The sequence below is a fragment of the Tauraco erythrolophus genome, chromosome 8 (assembly GCF_009769465.1).
Source record: "Tauraco erythrolophus isolate bTauEry1 chromosome 8, bTauEry1.pri, whole genome shotgun sequence".
Classification (NCBI taxonomy): domain Eukaryota; kingdom Metazoa; phylum Chordata; class Aves; order Musophagiformes; family Musophagidae; genus Tauraco; species Tauraco erythrolophus.
In genome coordinates, this window is record NC_141472.1 from 5,568,324 (window position 1) to 5,585,352 (window position 17,029).

Genomic DNA, 17,029 nt, shown 5'->3' on the forward strand with positions numbered 1-17,029 from the left:
AGTATTAAGGCTTCTGCATAACTTTCAAATGCTTGCCTCAGTGGTTGTGCAACACAGCATTTTATTCCGTCTCTGTAATGGAATAGGATATTACTTTTAAAATATTTTTGTTGTAAAAGTATACATTTTCTGTCTGATTTATCAAGAAAAACCCAAAACCAAAACAAAACATCTAGTAACAGAATCGTTCTTGTCTTGGTTGTACTTTTGGTATGGTCTTCATTACTCCAGCTTCCCACGTGGTTAAACTGTCGTTGGCAAAGAACTGTATTCTTTGCCTAGGTTGAATATCAGAACAGCCAGATTTTAAAATCTAAGTCTCTTGATCTGCTTCAGTCACACTTCTGGGTAGTTCTTTAATATCCTGGAGGGCTAAATTCCTTTATTAATCTTAAAACCCAATGTCTACTGGTTTCCCTGCTACTGTTACCAGTATATTTGTTACACGTGCAGACTTGTAATGGACTTTAGCATTATGCTTTCTCTTCCAAACAACTTTGAGTTGCTTTAGCTGTTTGTTCAGTAGGGATTTGGTCAAAGGTGGTTTATTTCTAATGAGGAGAGAGGGTCTATCTTTTTGTCTCAATGATTTTATTGTTGTCATTTATTGCTGTTCTGCCTCTTCTGTATTTTATGGTTCACCACAGCATAAATGTTGCATTCCTTACTTCAGGTTGGTGGTACAAAGGTGATGACAGGCCCTGATCATGAACCTGTGGTCGTAAATGTTCTTCGTTTAGCGGAGCATAACGAAGGAGGGAAGGGTCAGCATTTCACGGAATCGCAGCACGTCTTTTCATGCAGCACAAAGCTGGGTGATCTGCGCAGAGCCTTAGCACCGTCAGGAGGAATCATTCTAAAGAATGGCTTGGGACCAGATAAGGAAGCCAAGAACTGGGAAGTTTTTCTTGAAGAAGATATGAAGGAAACAGTCAAAAGTGTTGGTCTGACAGATGGGTGCTCAATACTAGTCTTAGACAGCCATGACCAGAGGTAACCGTTTTGAATACAAGTGTAGTTAAACAAAAAAGCAATTTTAGCAAAGTCTGTTTAAGTTTTTCGAGCTATATTCTTTTAGATAATTGTTACTTGGAGCTTTTTAATTCAAGGTAATGTAATTTTTAAATTTTGGGGATCAGATACTTAACTATTAGATATTTCTTCACTCATGAAGTACAGATGCAGTCACATCCTTTGACTTACACTTGTAAAGGGAAAAAACGAGTGAGAACAACTTGTACCCAGTGTGCTGGCACCTCTTTGGCATAACCTGAATTCCTCAGGTTTGAGCTGCGTGCTTCTCTGAGGGACTTGGTGGGATTAGAGAACAGAGCAGTATCATGAGAGTATGCAGCTCTGCCGAACCTCCCAGTTGAATCTAAAGTTGCCAAGGACAAATTTCTGGTCTCATTTCATTTCCCGATCTATAGCCCTGAGGGTAGGTTCCTGTTTTCAGAGACACGTATGTGTGCTTGTGGTGTAAATTCTGACACTTCCCAGTTGAAACAGTACTGAAAAATCGAGATTAAATCAAGCAGTGAGAGGGTGCTTCATCAAGAACTGTTTCTGTGGTTACATACAGTAGCAGGGACATAGGAAAATCTCAAATTTTAGTTATGACTAGGTATGCTTTTACCATATTTTTTCCAGAAGCCTTAAATCCAGTCTCATAAAGTGACTTAGGCTGTGAAGTGCCTTCAGAAGCTCAAGCCCCATTGAAAACTGGTTATCAAAACATATTTTTTACTGGCATACTCAGCCCAGAGGTGCCTGGATGCTGCCTGAGGCCTCTGATTCTTACTCGGTGACACGCTATCACTATTAATGACCTAGGCATTATCAGTTTAGTTGAGAGCTTTGGTATTTAGGGATCTAGACCAGGCAACGTGTAGTTTTCCTGTCTTTGACTGTCTTTGCACTGCTCTTTTACAGCTTTGTGAATGTGTCAAGTGGCAATTTGACTGCTTTTACATATGACATCAGCTGGCTCCAAGTTAAAAACTTCTGCAGAACGGGTGATGAAGAGAAACACGTTAAAATTACTGCCACTATTGAAACAGTAAGGAGTCTGATTGTTCAGAGATATAACACAGACTGTTTTCCTGAAAAGCTTGGCCAGTGCACTTAGGCCGATTAATAGGGAGTGGATTTGGCCTCAGGGCTGAAGTTCTGTGATGAAAACAGTGTGCAACTTGGAGTTACTGTTACTGGAATACTTTGCTGTGTAAGAAGGCTGCTCTGCTCGTAACTTAAACCAGTGCAGTCTATGTTACTGTGTTTTGGTGTGAATCAATTTTCTTTCAGACCATGCTGTAAATGTGTGCTTGGTGAGGCTATGTCAGTAAAAGCTAACAGAGGAGGAAAGCATTATTTCTTGCTTTCAGCATAGGATAGAAAAATATTGCTAGTTTTCACCAAGGGGTGGGAATCTCTAATGCCTTTTCTACTTTTTAAATTATTTCCTGTTACAGAAAATATGAAGTACCATTTAGTTTTGGTCACAAAATTACTATTTGTGATTAGTCTTTTGATACATCCAAAAATTAAATACCACTTTATTTTCTTGGGAATACCGTTCTTAAGGAAGATTTCCACAAATGTGTTACGATGTCAGTACATTGATTTATTATATATATTTGGTATGATAATGTTAAGGAAATGTTTTCTTAGCTGTGTTTGGTATTAACAGGAATGAGAACATAACCAGGATGCGTTTCAAGTGAAGGCTGCCTATTGTGGACTGGCATTTGAAGAGCAGATGTGTTACTGGTGTTGGATATTAAAAGTGTTAATATTTCTTTCTTTTAGGTGATGTCAGATATCAAAATGAAAGCAATACGGGAGCTTCAGCTAGAGGAGGAGCTAGGTAAGTGTTCAGCTGCTTTACATTTAGATCTGATAATGTTAGAATTTACTGGCTGGCTTTCTGCATTTTGCATCAGTCTATTCAAAACAGCAAATCTATTGTTGTTACAAGGTTTTTTGGGGGGAAGAAAAAGAGTGCAAAGGACTTTAAAATTCATCTAACTTTGAATAAAATTATTGGATTTCATAGTTTACAAAAATAAATTGGTGTAAGTCTTGATTAAAACACATTTTATGAAGGTCTTGTTTTTCAGAAGCTGTTTGAGTAGGAATAACCATGTCATCTTATGAAAGTATTGCGCTAAGAATGGAAGAATTTTTTTTTTTTTTTTTTTACTTTATTCCTTTCTTTAAGACATTTCAGTTTTCTTTCTTTAAAGCTTTTGTTGATGCCTTTTGAAGCACTTGGTCAGCTTTGGAGTGTTTTACTGATTGTGGCTAACATCTGGCTTCAAAGAGAAAGTAATCTTTCACTGAAAGGATAAAAACTACGACTGTTCATGAAGTCTCTAGGAATCTCTCTCCAATTGTACTTTTGATATAATACCTCCAGAGGGAGGCCTCTAAGGGAACCTGTTGTTTTCATTAATCATAAATATGTTACCTGACTAAACTTCTGAGCCAATTTTCTTCTTAATTGAATTATTTAATACAGCTATCTCTTTCCTGCCCTTTTTGTTACAGCAAATGACAGCTGTCTTAGACCTGTTAGTGGAAATGGGAAACTTCTTTCTCCAGGTAAGTTTGTTCATTTACTTGTTGTTCTGTAAGAAATTCAGTTGGGAGACTTTAAACTTCCCTTTGTCCTTTCCTGGGAGAAGCACGCACACATAACTTCACTAATTTCCAGGCTTAACTGAAGCAGTTGTGTGTTGTTTTTTTTCCAAGTTTCAGTTATTAACAGTACCAATACAAAGCAAGAGGTTAAACATAAATTTTCAGCTTGGTTTATTACTTGGCGTTCGTAATGAGTAAAACTGATTAGCATACCTGCTGTTGTTTATTGACCACTGGCCACATGCTTCAAGACTGTGGGAATTAACAGAAAAATTCTGCTTCCCATACTTAATTGAAGAGTCTCTAAATGGTCTGTTTTGAATCTTTTAATACGTTAGAGAGCAACTTTCTAGATGTTCCAGGAAACAGTAATTGTTCCATGTTTTTCTAACTTCTATTTCCCGAAATAAAATGAACTAAATGTATTCCTTAAGAGTATTGATGTGCAAGGTTGGATTTGGGAACAACTTGAGCAGCAAACTTGAGTCCTGTGGTGATGGAGGAAGCACTGTTAGGTTCCTGTTTACTATGAGAAGGCAACTTGTGTCTGGCATATGAAGCACACTGAATGTGTGGATTCCTGCTTCCATAAGAGTGGAGGAACACGTTCATGCCATAGCCTGCTCTTTGATTTAAGATGAACATGTGATTCCATCCGTGACTGTATAACTGTCCTCCTGATGGCAAATGTTCAGCAGAAAAGGACCCCCAGCTTTGCTTTTGCCGTTGTTGGGACAGTGGTGAGAAACTGAGTGGATTGGCTTTGTGCTTGCTGGGAAACACTTTCTGTGACTTGGCTGTTTCGCTGATATATTGCATTAGTAAAACATAGCCAGGAAGCCAAGGAGAGATTAATTCCCCTCCGTTCACTGCTTGTCACACATCATCTGGAGTGTTGTGTCCATTTTGGGGGCTCTCCAGCATGAGAAGGAAGCCCTTACAAACGAGAGTCAGTACAGAGGAGAGCGTCTGGGAGCTGGAACATATGAGACAGGAGGGTAGCTGGGTTTTTCTAGCCTGAAGAGGAAGAGTCTTGGTGAGGCGGAGAGCAGTAATTGCTGTCTTTAACTGTTTAACATGGACCTATAGAGAAGGCAGAGCCAGATTCTTCTCAGAGGTGCACATGGAAAGCATTAGGGGCAGCAGGCGTGAGTTTCAGCAAGGGAAATTCCAGCTGGGTACAGTGGGGATTGAAAGGAATAGTCAAACACTAGACACAGAGCCCTGGCAAGCTGGGGAATGTCCATGCCTGGAGGTATTCAGAGCTTGACTTGAAAAAGCTCAGAGTGCACTGATCTGCCTTCAGAGCTGGTTCTGCTTTGAGCAGAGATTTGAACGAGACAACCTACAAAGATCCCTTCCAACCCAAATTCTTCTATCACCCCATTTACAAGGGATGGTGGGAAGGAACCTTTATACAAACGTTGCTTTGCTCTAGTCATACAGGGCTTACACATCTGATGTCAGCACTGTGGAAATGAAGTTCTCTAAATGTCACTGAATATTTTTATCTTATTCTAAAGAGCAGCATAATAGAATGGATATTTTCAGGAAACAGCAGCTTATGTTCTCCATGTTTTTGTTCTTCCTGAAGTGCCTGAGGACTATACTGTCAAGGAAGCGGAATTGAAAATGGGAAGCTTGCTAGGGCTGTGTCATGGGAAGGCTCCAACTTCCACTCAGGTATAGTTCATATATACCTTGTGCTGTTCACATTTCCCAGTATTTCAGGTAGTCCTCTCTTTGCTCTTGTAATGGTTGTAAATGGCATGGGAAAAAGTGCTTGGTGACACTGAGAATTATGCATGTCGGCGTGAAGGCTCACACCATTTATCTCATTTGCAACAGTTCATATAGCTCGTATGGCTAACGCTAAATCATTTGTCATTTGTTTGTGGCTATCTATCTTCTGTGCTCTGGTGTGCAGATATTATAAAAAGCATAAAGTAAGGACAGGGAAACACTGTTCTTGATATCTACGAGTTGTAAATACGCCAGAAAAAAAAATGGTTGTGTATTTCTAGAGATCAGAGTGCTGGCAGGCTGTAGGTGTCACTTGCATCAGGCTAAGAACATGTACAGCTGGTTAATGGAGCTCTGCTGATGGCCATAATTCAGTTACATATGCTCGTCTGATCGTGCTGCTTAGATTGTTTGCGTTAGCCCAAAGGAGTTTCAGTGCTGATTGATGGGGGGCTTGCAATAGCTCATATATGTGTGCATTAAGGGTATTTCATGGTATTTCCCACCTTAAATATGTATTCTGATAACTTATACTTTTTTTTTTTTAGCTTTTCTTATATTTTGTTGTTGGGGGTGACCAAAACACAAGGCCTGAGATGGAGATAGTTGTGGAAGAGACTGCCTCTGTCAAAGAGGTAAGTCTAGCTGCTTGTAAAAGTTTTTGTCATGCCTGGGTCAGGTCTCCTGCTCCTGGAGAACTTTGCCTTATACCCGCGCGTCACTTCAGGTCATCAGGAGACACCGAGGCAAAGGAAGTGTTTCAACTCCAAAAGGCCAGTGGGGAAGAATGACTTCATCTTTCACCAAGTAGTAAAGAGACATCCTTGCTTTTTGCCCAAAATGAACATAGCCTGGCTGCTTCGTGCCTGACTGCCGTTCCTTTTATACACAGCAGTCCTCAGCATGGTGCACGATCATGGCAGAGCCTGCCACGATTCTCGTGTAGTTCATCAAGCTCTGAATGCACAGAATTGGAGTGAGAGGAGTCAGGAAGAACTGTGCACAGAGCGAAAGAAGCAGTTCTCGGTACTGCCAATCCAGACTTATGGCACAGAGTGCCAACATCTACGAGTAGTGGCTGGAAAGTGTTGAGTTTGCAGGCTTAAAAGGTGCATTTTCGAACTCTGGGACAGAATGTGTTCAAGTAAAGCAACAAACTGACAGCATGGATTTCTTTTTAACAGTTTGGAAAAGTTGACTCACCTGACATAGTAAATGTCTTCCCTGAAACTATCTCACACTTGATGGGTTTTGATATATAGCTCAAATTCACCATGTCTGTGTAATTCTGTTGTCTTTAGGAATTGTCCAGGAATCTCTCACTCAGTCTTTATGTTAGAAAATTCTAGTGCAGATTTGCTGAAAACTTTATTTCCCAACCTATGCATTGAGACAAGTCTCACTGTATGTTTCTCTTTTCAGTGTCTAAATTTAATGCTGGAAAAATCTGGATTATCAGGTTAGTTGTATTATACTGTTACTTAATGATTTTTTTAAAAGAAATTTCCAGATTTCTAAGACAGCTCTTGCTACCCTAAAACTTACAAGTCGTAAGTTTTGTTATCCCTGATGTATGTGTCATTGTACTATGAGGAGGGGAAAGAATGATAAACTGCTAAACTTGCAGTCTCGCTCTGATAAAAGCTGGCTGTGCAGTTGCTCGTGAAGATCAGTTTGAAGCTTTATATTTAATCAAAACATGGCAAAATCCACAGTTCCTAGACTATTTGCTTGGGTGCATGTGCAGGTGGAGGTGTCTGGCTGTTTTGACAAGATTTGCTATCATAGTGGGAACCACTGCATGAGATTAACTGTAAAAAAATTATTTGTGGTCACTTTGCAAAACCAAGTTACTCAAAATGAAATCAGAGTTTGGCCATTAATTTGGGAATCTGAGCAGTAGCAGTTCTTGTTACTAAGCTTTTACATGAGGATGATGGAAAAGATACAGACAGCACTAGCATGACACATGAATTTCCTGGCTGAATATTGAATATCTTCAGTGGATTTTGGTGTTCTTATTGTTTAAAAAGACTGCAAGGTCTTTTCCCCCCCACAGAATTTATTGATAAGATTCTTTCTGGACTTGCTTTTTTTTTTTCTTTTTCATTTTTCTTTAAGTTACGAGAGTCAAAGTGCATCTTCATCAGTTATTTTGGTCAAGTGAACAAGTTTCAATTGTATTTTTCCTGCTGTGCTTGGTGCACTTTAGATATAGGTGCTAAATCTGAAGGATTGTACTTCGTGTACTACACCATCTTTTTTTTTTTTTCCTTTTCTCTAGCATGAAGTCTCCTGGTGGTGGACAGTTAGAGAGGGGAAGGTGAATTTTTCCTTGTAGTGTAGTTTTCATTTTAAGGAGCCTGTCATTGATTCAAATGATATATTGACATAGGAATTTGGAAATTTCTTTGCTTTCCTCATAAACCAGGGAAATTAATTAGGTTAGGTGAGGGAGAGACACTTATACAAGTAAGAGAAGACCATTTCCATACAGCAAAGTGTTCCTAGGTTCTGGGGAAGGACATGAAGGTGGTGCGTTGTTCAATTTGTCAGAGTTGTGTTTGGAAAACAAACAAAAAACAAGCAAAAGAACACCTTAGCATTTATTAAGAGGTTTGTAATGTTTTTTTGAAACAGCATTCTTGGCTAATTAGGTTTCCATATGTATGTTTTTGTTTTTTGATAGGTGACAACTGGCATTTGAGAAGGATTGATTGGTGCTATGAAGCAGGGGAAGCATTAAGTCAGGAAGTAAGAATCCTATTTTTGGCTTGAATCATGTGGTAGTTTATTCCATTTTTCTGTAGAGACGTTCCCTGTAGAGAGCTGCATTAAAGCAAACACGTGGTGTTTGTGTGTGTGCTACATTAGTGCACACACTGTTTTGTTTTCACAGGGCCTTAGGAAAACAGTGTTGGGATACCTGTGGTTAAACTGGAAATCTTATTTTCAGGGACTAGAGTTAAGCCATAACGACATAGTTTTTCCTAAAGTCTAAGCTTACCATGCCTTAAAGATACATCTACAAAAACGCGTGAGGTGACAGTTGGTGAGACATGGAAGGGCACAGGAAATCCAGAGCTCAATGGGATGCTCTGGAAGGACTCCTGTAGGTGCACTGCTTGCGTGCTGCCGCAAAGTTGTCTCCAAGCGGTGGATGTCGACTGGATATTTCTGTGGTGGAAAAGCAAAAGACCTTGGACCTTTGGCAGGCATGGCTTAAAAAAACCCACCAACATCTACTCTAGGAAACAAAGCGTAAGAACACATAGATTTACAAATGTACTGGGCTTTCTCTTCCTACAGAACGCCACTCTGAAGGAACTTAATGTCTGCAGAGGAGATACTTTGGTTATAACTGAAGGAAAGCTTCCGCCAAAGGTAAAACGAGGGACATGGTGTTCTTTAATCAGTCAATGGTGTCTGCAGATTTGAATATGAGAGTAGTTTCTTTTTTTTTCTTTTGCTTATTTTAAAAATACTTCCATTGGAAAAATTCTGGTCGGCAATTATGAATAATGCTTTTTGTAGTTTTATGGCTTTTTTGATTTCAGTCAACATTTATAATATTCTTAGTCTGCCTATACTTATTCTTCTTTCAATTTCTGTAGTAAAAAGCTTGCCCACTGCAGTTTCTTTGCCTAGAAGTGTGTTAAAGTTGACAGATCTGGAGGGAAATCAGTATTTCTGGCATGCAAGATTCTTGCGAAGGCACAACTCTTATACTACTACTTCCTCACAAAATGATAAAAATAGAGGAACTTAAGTGTTTGCCTTCAGTTGAGATTTGTGCTGAGGATGGTGTTTAAAAATGGAGGGCCCTATGGGGAGACCACCAGGTCAGCGAAGGTTGCACAAATGGAAGGATTCCTTGATACTCAAGCAGTATCATAGGACGGTTTGGGTTGGAAGGGACCTTTAAAGATCACCTGGTTCCGATCTTTCACTAGATCAGGTTGCTTAAAGCCCTGTCCAACCTGACCTTGAACACTTGCAGGGATGGGGAATCCACAGCTTCTCTGGGCAGCCTGCTCCGGTGTCTCACCACGCTCATGACCAGAGGCAGTTCCCTCAGCCTGCCCTCGGGTTCTGCCGCCTCAGCCCCTCACCATCTCCAAGGTCCTGGGCTGGGCCCACCCCGACCCATCAATGTCTTTCTTCCTGGGCTGGGGAGAGCAGGAGGGGACAGAGGATTCCAGGTGCAGTCACTGGAGAACCAAATAAGAGAGGAAGAAAGCATCTTTACTATTCTTTTTCTTGTTTTATTGTTTGGGGTTTTTTTACAATTAGGCAATAAACAATCTTGAAAAATATTGCTAATGAGGCAGCTAGAGGGGACCTTAATGCTGAAGGCCAGCACTTCTTTCTGACAGACCTGTGGTCTTCTGCTTCACCAGAGGAACAGCTGTTTCTTAACTTCTTTGCTTGATCTGTTGCTGTTCTTTGTGCACTGATGTGGAGGGTCTGGTTTCATCTTCAACCACCCTCATCCTCAGACTGAAGGAACCCCACCTCCAGGCCCCAGGGACCTTGGTGGCCCTCTGAGGGCATGACTTCTGTCATAGAATCATAGAATGGTTTGGGTTGGAAAGGACCTCAAAGACCATCTAGTTCCAGCCCCCCTGCCATGGGAAAGGACACTCTCCACTACACCAGGTTGCCCAAAGCCTCATCCAATCTGGCCTTGAACACTTCCAGGGATGGGGCAGCCACAGCTTCTCTGGGCAACCTGTTCCAGTGCCTCACCACCCTCAGAGTGAAGAACTTCTTCTTTATATCCAATCTAAATCTCCCCTCTTTCAGTTTAAAACCATTACTGCTTGTCCTATCAGTACATGCCCTTCTAAAAAGTCCCTCTCCAGCTTTCTTGTAGAATTGTAGAGCCATAGAATGGTTTGGGTTGGAAGAGACCTTAAAGATCATCTAGTAGGATCATCACAGGCTGTGTTATGCCTGTCTCCATTTCCATCAACTCCTTCCCTCTGAACTTGTATTTTCACATAGATTGTGTTTTCGTGATTCTCATGCCAAAGCTTTTCTGCAGAGTGTTACGAGATTCCCAGTTTCTCCAGCAAATTTTGGAGTTCTTCACAAATATTGCTCTTAAAGCATCCGATCTTTACTCCTTGTGTAGATTACATAAAACTCTAGTCCCTGTAAACGTAGGAAGTAAGAGTTGAGGATGTATGATCGTAGATGAATGCCAGTGCCTTTACAAAAGTTCAGGTTTGAACCAGACTTTTCCTTCTTGAGATGAAGGTAACGTTTTTCATTGTCTGCATTGCAGCACGTAAGCTACCTGGCATTTTCTGTTCACTTCTCAGGGTTTCCTGAAAATACCCATCTGGTGGTTCAAGTCTTCAAGTCGTATGAAACACGGAGAGAATGCACAAGACCAAGTGAATGGGATGATCTGCAAGATGGATGCTTTGCAGGTGTCTCCTGCAGGAGGTGAGCTTGATCAGTTTTTGAAAAGAATTGTGTTGCCTGAGTGTCTGTGATTGCACTGAGGGCTTTGAGTCAATATCAAAATTTTAATCCAAAGCCTTAAAATCCTTCTGAAACCTATAAGTGACTGTACAAGTTTCAGCAAGCGTCGTGGTTTAGGCCAGCTGGCAACTAAGCTCCACACGGCTGCTCGCTCACCCTCCCCTACCCTCAGGGCATGGGGAAGAGAATTAAAGGGGAAAAGGGAAAGAGGCCCATGGGTTGAGATAAGAGCAGTTTAATACTACTAATACTGCTAGTAATATATGAATATGTAGATACGTACAATGATAAATTGATGCACAGTGTAATTGCTCACCACCCCTTGACTAAGGCCCGTCCCGGACTAATGATCCCAAAACAGGTTAAGTCCCGACACCGCAATCCCGGATGAGTGAGAGGCCCGAGAATAGAGCGAGCGAGCGAGCTCTCCGAGAGTCCGGGAGTGAGAGCCCTGGCAGAGCAAAGGCCCTTCTTTCCACCTGACCCTCATTTTATACTGGGCATGACGCTGCATGATATGGAATACTGCATTGGCCAGTTTGGCCCTCAATCCTGAGTCTAAGTACAAATCCTAAGGAAAGTTGTCGACGCCCCATCCCAGCCATGTTCCCCCCTATCCTGTTGTGCTCCTGCACACTGGCAAGAACACGGCAGCTGAAAAGTCCTTGATGTCTCAGTGCCAGCTATAAACAGCAGTGCGCTGTCAGTGTTCTTCTCAGAGTGAGTTTTAGAATAAAACCAAACCACGAGCTCTTCCAGCTGCTAAAAAGAAGAACTAACTCTGTCCCAGCTGAAACCAGGCCAGCAAGTTTGTGGTGAAAGCTGCCCCTTAGGAGACAGATGCAATGTTTTACAAGGCCACGAACGCCGGACGGTGCTGTTGTGACGTTCCTTAGCCATGTTTAGTCAAGGGCAAGACCTCCAGTATGTTTTGAAGTTGGGGCACTTTAGTTATTAGTAAGTAAAATGGCTTCTTCATAGCTTGAGGCAGTGGCCATGTTGTAAAGCATCTACTCAGAGAGCATACAGGTGATGGGCTTCAAATGTCAGACTGCTAATACCACCTTTAATTCACTTCAGACTAGGTTGCTTTTTGAGAAGCTGTAAAAGGAGAGATGAGTAGATCTTGCATAGAATAAAAGACATTACATACAGTATTTTAACCTGTGTTTCTTCTTCTAAAGGTCAAATCCAAATCAAAAACCAGCTAGGGTAGGAAAATCAAGTGAGAGTTGAGAAGGAAGAAGAAAATGAAGTGGGGACAAGTGTGAATTGGAAAATGGGAAACAAACCAATTTTCCTTTCTGCAGGAAAAATAATATTCTTCCTTTGCTACTGAGTTGTGTTTCAGAGCAGGACCCCTCTCCTTTTAGAAGTTTTCTTTGCGTTTTTTGTCCTTTCTCAAACTTCTGAGTCTTACTTTTTCCCCTGATGATTTCAGTAGCATATCTAAGAGCAGTGTTAACTTTCCTTGCAACACACTCTACGCTTCAGAGTCATAACCAATAATTAAGGCTGTTTACAAATGTGAATAATGGGTTTAAAATTTAGTTTTAAAGTTTGCTATGTAGGATCAGTTTGAAGCCTTCTCGTTTGGCAGCTAAAAATGTGTTTTATCACCTGTTTATTATGTTTCTTGGACTGCCCTCCCCAAAAAATTGAGGTCAGGTTCCTTCCCTAGGTAAAATCTCACCTTGAAGTGACTGTTACATCATGAGACGATAAACAAAGTCGTATTGACTCTTGTGTTGTTTCTTTCTTCCTCTCTCCTCTTGCCCCCATCTAAAGATTCACCAGAATACATCCACACAGACATGGATCTTTGTTATGCTGGCAGCATAGAAATAGCAGGAGAAGCTTCTTTGGAAGATCTGAAGATGCAGGTTAGATGTTCTCCTGTATTGGAAATGTACAGCAACACTGTGATTAATTGAGCTCTATTAATACCTATTTTTTATTTCCTTTTCCCTTGTCTCCAGTATGTTCTGATATGGCATTTGCTTATATGCCATGTTCAGTGGTAAGTACCAAGAGGCAGTTGGAGCATGTAGCTCAGAGACTTCCTTAGTATGTCCCCTGCAGTTGCCATTCTACCTGTCATGTGTCCTGACCTGCAAAAGCCTTGTTGCACTTCATCTGGAACTTTGGCTTGCAGCCCTATCTTTATTTCACAATGTAAAAATTACTCATGAGAAGCACACACATGCAAGCACTTCCTAAAAAGCCACTTTTCCATTTCCACATTGTTCCTGTATTAGTTTTCTGCGTTGTTTTTTTTTTTTTTTTTTTTTGTATGTTGAATCTAATGAATAAAGAATTGCTTTTGATGCACAGGAGGTCATGTTTGTCATTCAGGAAGGTATAGCTTAGTTTCTTTGGCCAGAAACTAAGGTGCCTTTTTATGCTTTTTTTAACCATAAAAGTATGATTTTGATACACCAAAAAAAACCCCAAAACCAAAAATAAAGCCAAAACCAAACCCAAAAGCAAAAAAACCCCACCAAACCAACAAACAAACAAAAAAAAACAGACCAGAAAAAGACATAAAACGATTGTATCATCAGGCTCTTTGTTGTTTAGCCAGTTGATTGTTCTACTTATACTTCCCAGGCAGTTTATCTCATCTGATTCTGATCCTACCAACACTTACTCTTTGGGTACGACATCAGATTCAGTCTCTGCCAAACTACTGCTATGAAAAACCGACCGTTTGCATCTTGTGAGCAAGGAGAATTCTTGTAGCATGGATAAGGGCTTAAAGGAGCTCGCTCAGCACTTGGCTAGAGATTGGGATGATGATTCTGTCAGCCTCATTCCCTCCTAGTTGTACAAATTTTGGTTAAAAAAAGAAATTCAGTACTTTTGAAACGTAAGTTAAGTTGAGAAATGTGGGGAGGGGGTGAAGTCCCATCTTGCTTTGAGGTTGAAAAGCAAATATGTCAATCGTAGCTGCTACCTGTAAGTCACAAGCAAGAGCTGGTGTGGAATAAATCTAAATACCTCGCCCTATTTCAGAATGCTTCAGTATTGCGTTGAGAATTAAGCAAGTGGTTTTCTTTTTTTCCAAGGAGACTAGCTGCTAAAATTATTGAAGAAATGTTTCTTTTTTCAGACTCTGACCTTACCGTGCTGCCAGGAGCAGATTATCCCACTGCCCTCGTTTCTCAGAGCATGGACAGTGGACAGTAGGCGCCCAGGCAAGCTTTTACGAAACAACAAGCAGCAACTCAAGTAAGTTTCTTATTTGAGACACAAATAATATTGTAATAGACTGACTGTTGACTGGACCGCGGGATGGATTGGTGGGGAAATAAATCAGCTCAGTCAACAGAAAGCTCGTTTTTGGTTGCTTTGATTTTTTTTTTTGCTGAGCGCTGCAGAAGGGGAAGGTGTGAGCATGAGTAGGTCATACTGTGCTTATTCTGCTAAGCTTAATTTTAGAAGGTTTTAAATGCAATTTTTGTGCTTTTCCAAGTTTTTAATTTTTGTTCCAGTAACGTCTTGCTTTGGTTTTCCAGAGAAGCACAGGTCTATTTGACTAAAACAGTGCTTATTCTACTCAGAAACTTAGCATATATGACTGGAAACCTGTATAATCTTTGTTTTGTTTTCAGTGACTATAAGCTGGGTGCCAGAGTGGAAATCTGCATAGAACCTTTGCAAAAAGAAGAGCATTTAGGGTAAGATCTCAAGATTCTTATTTCTTACAGCAATGCATTTGAGATGAGACTTAGTTGAGCGACTTTTAACTAAAGTACTTTCTGTCAGGTTTTCAGATGTCAGAAGACTTTGGAGCTTATTTTTTGTTTTCCACAAACAAAAATAAGGGAGGGCAGAAGGGAGTGAAAACTGGGAATTCTGGATTCTGAAAGTATGATTCACAAGAATGGTCTATTTTCTCTTCCTGATGACAGTCCTCATGAACTGCTGCTTCGAGTCCAGATGGGCATACCAGGGGAGAGGGACTACTATGACTCCACGGATTTGGTGTGGGATATCTCCAAAGAATGCACAACCTGGGCACTGAGGCAACGAGTGGCTTCTCACTTTTGTCTCCCTGTAGATAAAATTGAAATAGCCAAATACTTCCCTGAAAAATTTGAGTGGCTGCCAATATCTAGCTGGGTAAGATCTGGAATGACAGAATCCAACCTTTGTTTTGAGAGGAGCATGCATTGGGTTGTGCTGCAGTTCTTCAGCAAACATATTTAAGCAGACTTCCAGAATCTGCCATGTATGACTCTTCTCCTTTGGTTTTATTCAGACACAGCAAATTTCAAAGAGGAAGCGGAAGAAAAAACAGGAGAGCTTACAGTCAGCACCTTACCACCTGAAAGATGGAGATATCATTGGGGTGAAGGTAAATTAGCTTGACTTTAATTGTTGCACAAGGATTAGGTTGAAACACTGTCCTCTGTGCAGTGTCTTAATTTCTTCCTGGTTTTCCTGCATCCTGTTGCATCTCTATGAAAGTATTGGTATGTGGATCTGGACAATACATTATGTGGATAGGAAATTTGTTACTACTGGTGCTTTTTCTTCTTTTTCTCCAGTTCTTTATCAACCTGATTGAACTTTCATGCTTTTCCCCTTCTGTCTCGATACTGGCACTAGAGGGCAATACATTAGAGGCTCTTATGCTGCTCAGCCAGTGCAAGCAGTCAGTTTCTGCTCTGTGCTTGAACACTATCCAGAAGAAACTGAATCTTTTTTCTTGCCCTCGTTTTCTTGTCTGCTTTTTTCCAACTCGGATTAAACTCAAAACCAATGCCTTTTAAAAATCATATTGTAAATTTAAACCCATAACGTTTTCCAAAGAGTTATTACAGATCTACTTAATTGTTTAAAAAAAGAATTACACAGCTCTGAATTATTGAGCTCTGAATCGGCAATAAGACTTATTTAGGAGATCTCTGAAAGAACGTACTCGTGTTTTAAAGCAGAATGTGAAAAGTCTGATGTCCTATCCTGATGCCTCAGACTATTGAGAGAAATCGCTAAGACAAATTCACTGTTAAATACAAAAACTGAACAGAGCAGTCTTCAAAAAGATGAATTTTTTTTTGTCTTTTTGAATCTTTGCCGCTTAGTTAACTGCTGTAAAACTAGTTAGAGGAAAAGTTCTGAAAATCAGTGGTTTAAACTGAGCAAGGCGTGGGAAATAGCTGAAAATTATAAGCTCAAACTACCAAATCCTTTTTCTCAACAGAACCTCCTCCTTGATGACACTAAAGACTTCAGCACAGTGAGAGATGACATAGGAAAAGAGAAACAAAGGCAGCTTGCGTTAGGAAAAAAGAAAAGGTATTGGGTATTTTCATTTCTTTTTCTTTAGAAATATGCAAACTGTTCTTTGCTGCTTTTCAGAGTGGCTTGATACATGAATAATTTTTTGGGACAGTGCTAGCTGGGTGCTCTTAGAGCACACAATTCTAGTAGTCCTGAAGGAAGTTATCAGGTAATTCAAAATTCTGGCTTTAAGTGCCGTGTTCCTACACTGAGCCAGAAGTGTTTTGTCTTGCAACACCCTGCAAAGTTTGTCGCTGCCTCTGGAGGTGAAAAATTAGCTCCTTGGTTGTACTGGCCCTGCACAGGCTGTAAGTGTGAGCTTGCAATGTCATTTTTAAAACTAACTGGAAATTGGGTTCCAGTCCAGGCTCATGCTGCTGTCGGTGCTCAGGCTCAACACTAATATCAGATGTCTTAATCTTTTTTTTTTTTAATAGTCGTCAAGCTGAACGCTTACAGGACCATGTTTTCTCTGAGGAAAAGCTGAATATGAAGCACCGCAAACCAGAAGTGGCTCTTTCTATCAACGTGGGCGTTTTCAGATAGCACCAGGAGATGATTTGCTGACCAGACCATACTACCGATGTACTAAATTGGAATGGAGTACCTCAGCTGGACCAGCCAGAGGGTCTTTCCCAAAGTATCTTCAAGAATCACTGAGACAAACTGGATATAGGATTGAAGATAACTCTGATTTTCTTCTAATCTGCTTTGGGGAAGTGCTTTAGCATCCCTTTATCAATGTGGTACTTATTCTCAGGCTAGGTGAATGCACTTTATCCATGAGAAAGCTGATTAATATATTGTATAGCCTTTTGGTGACTATTTTATAATCACCCTAAATGCTTTTTTTTTGTGTGTG

General features: G+C 40.5%; 1 protein-coding gene across 3 annotated transcripts in view; it reads left to right on the forward strand.

The window, feature by feature from the left end:
* USP40 (ubiquitin specific peptidase 40) overlaps nt 1-16,814 on the forward strand; it is a 34,881-nt gene extending 18,067 nt beyond the window's left edge. Inside the window, exons 16-32 of one of the 3 annotated variants that reach the window (XM_086615273.1) lie at nt 674-993; nt 1,933-2,059; nt 2,809-2,866; nt 3,550-3,603; nt 5,237-5,325; nt 5,934-6,020; nt 6,808-6,844; nt 8,075-8,139; nt 8,695-8,769; nt 10,713-10,839; nt 12,667-12,761; nt 13,991-14,109; nt 14,493-14,558; nt 14,793-15,003; nt 15,143-15,238; nt 16,088-16,182; nt 16,605-16,814. In XM_086615273.1, coding sequence (XP_086471399.1) covers nt 674-993; nt 1,933-2,059; nt 2,809-2,866; nt 3,550-3,603; nt 5,237-5,325; nt 5,934-6,020; nt 6,808-6,844; nt 8,075-8,139; nt 8,695-8,769; nt 10,713-10,839; nt 12,667-12,761; nt 13,991-14,109; nt 14,493-14,558; nt 14,793-15,003; nt 15,143-15,238; nt 16,088-16,182; nt 16,605-16,713 — 1,830 coding nt within the window. In that variant the 3' untranslated portion in view covers nt 16,714-16,814. Of the gene's footprint in view, nt 1-673; nt 994-1,932; nt 2,060-2,808; nt 2,867-3,549; nt 3,604-5,236; nt 5,326-5,933; nt 6,021-6,807; nt 6,845-8,074; nt 8,140-8,694; nt 8,770-10,712; nt 10,840-12,666; nt 12,762-12,857; nt 13,379-13,990; nt 14,110-14,492; nt 14,559-14,792; nt 15,004-15,142; nt 15,239-16,087; nt 16,183-16,604 lie in introns of those variants that run through there. The other 2 variants (XM_086615274.1, XM_086615275.1) reach the window with 2 other exon arrangements.
* The last annotated feature ends 215 nt before the right edge of the window (nt 16,815-17,029 follow it).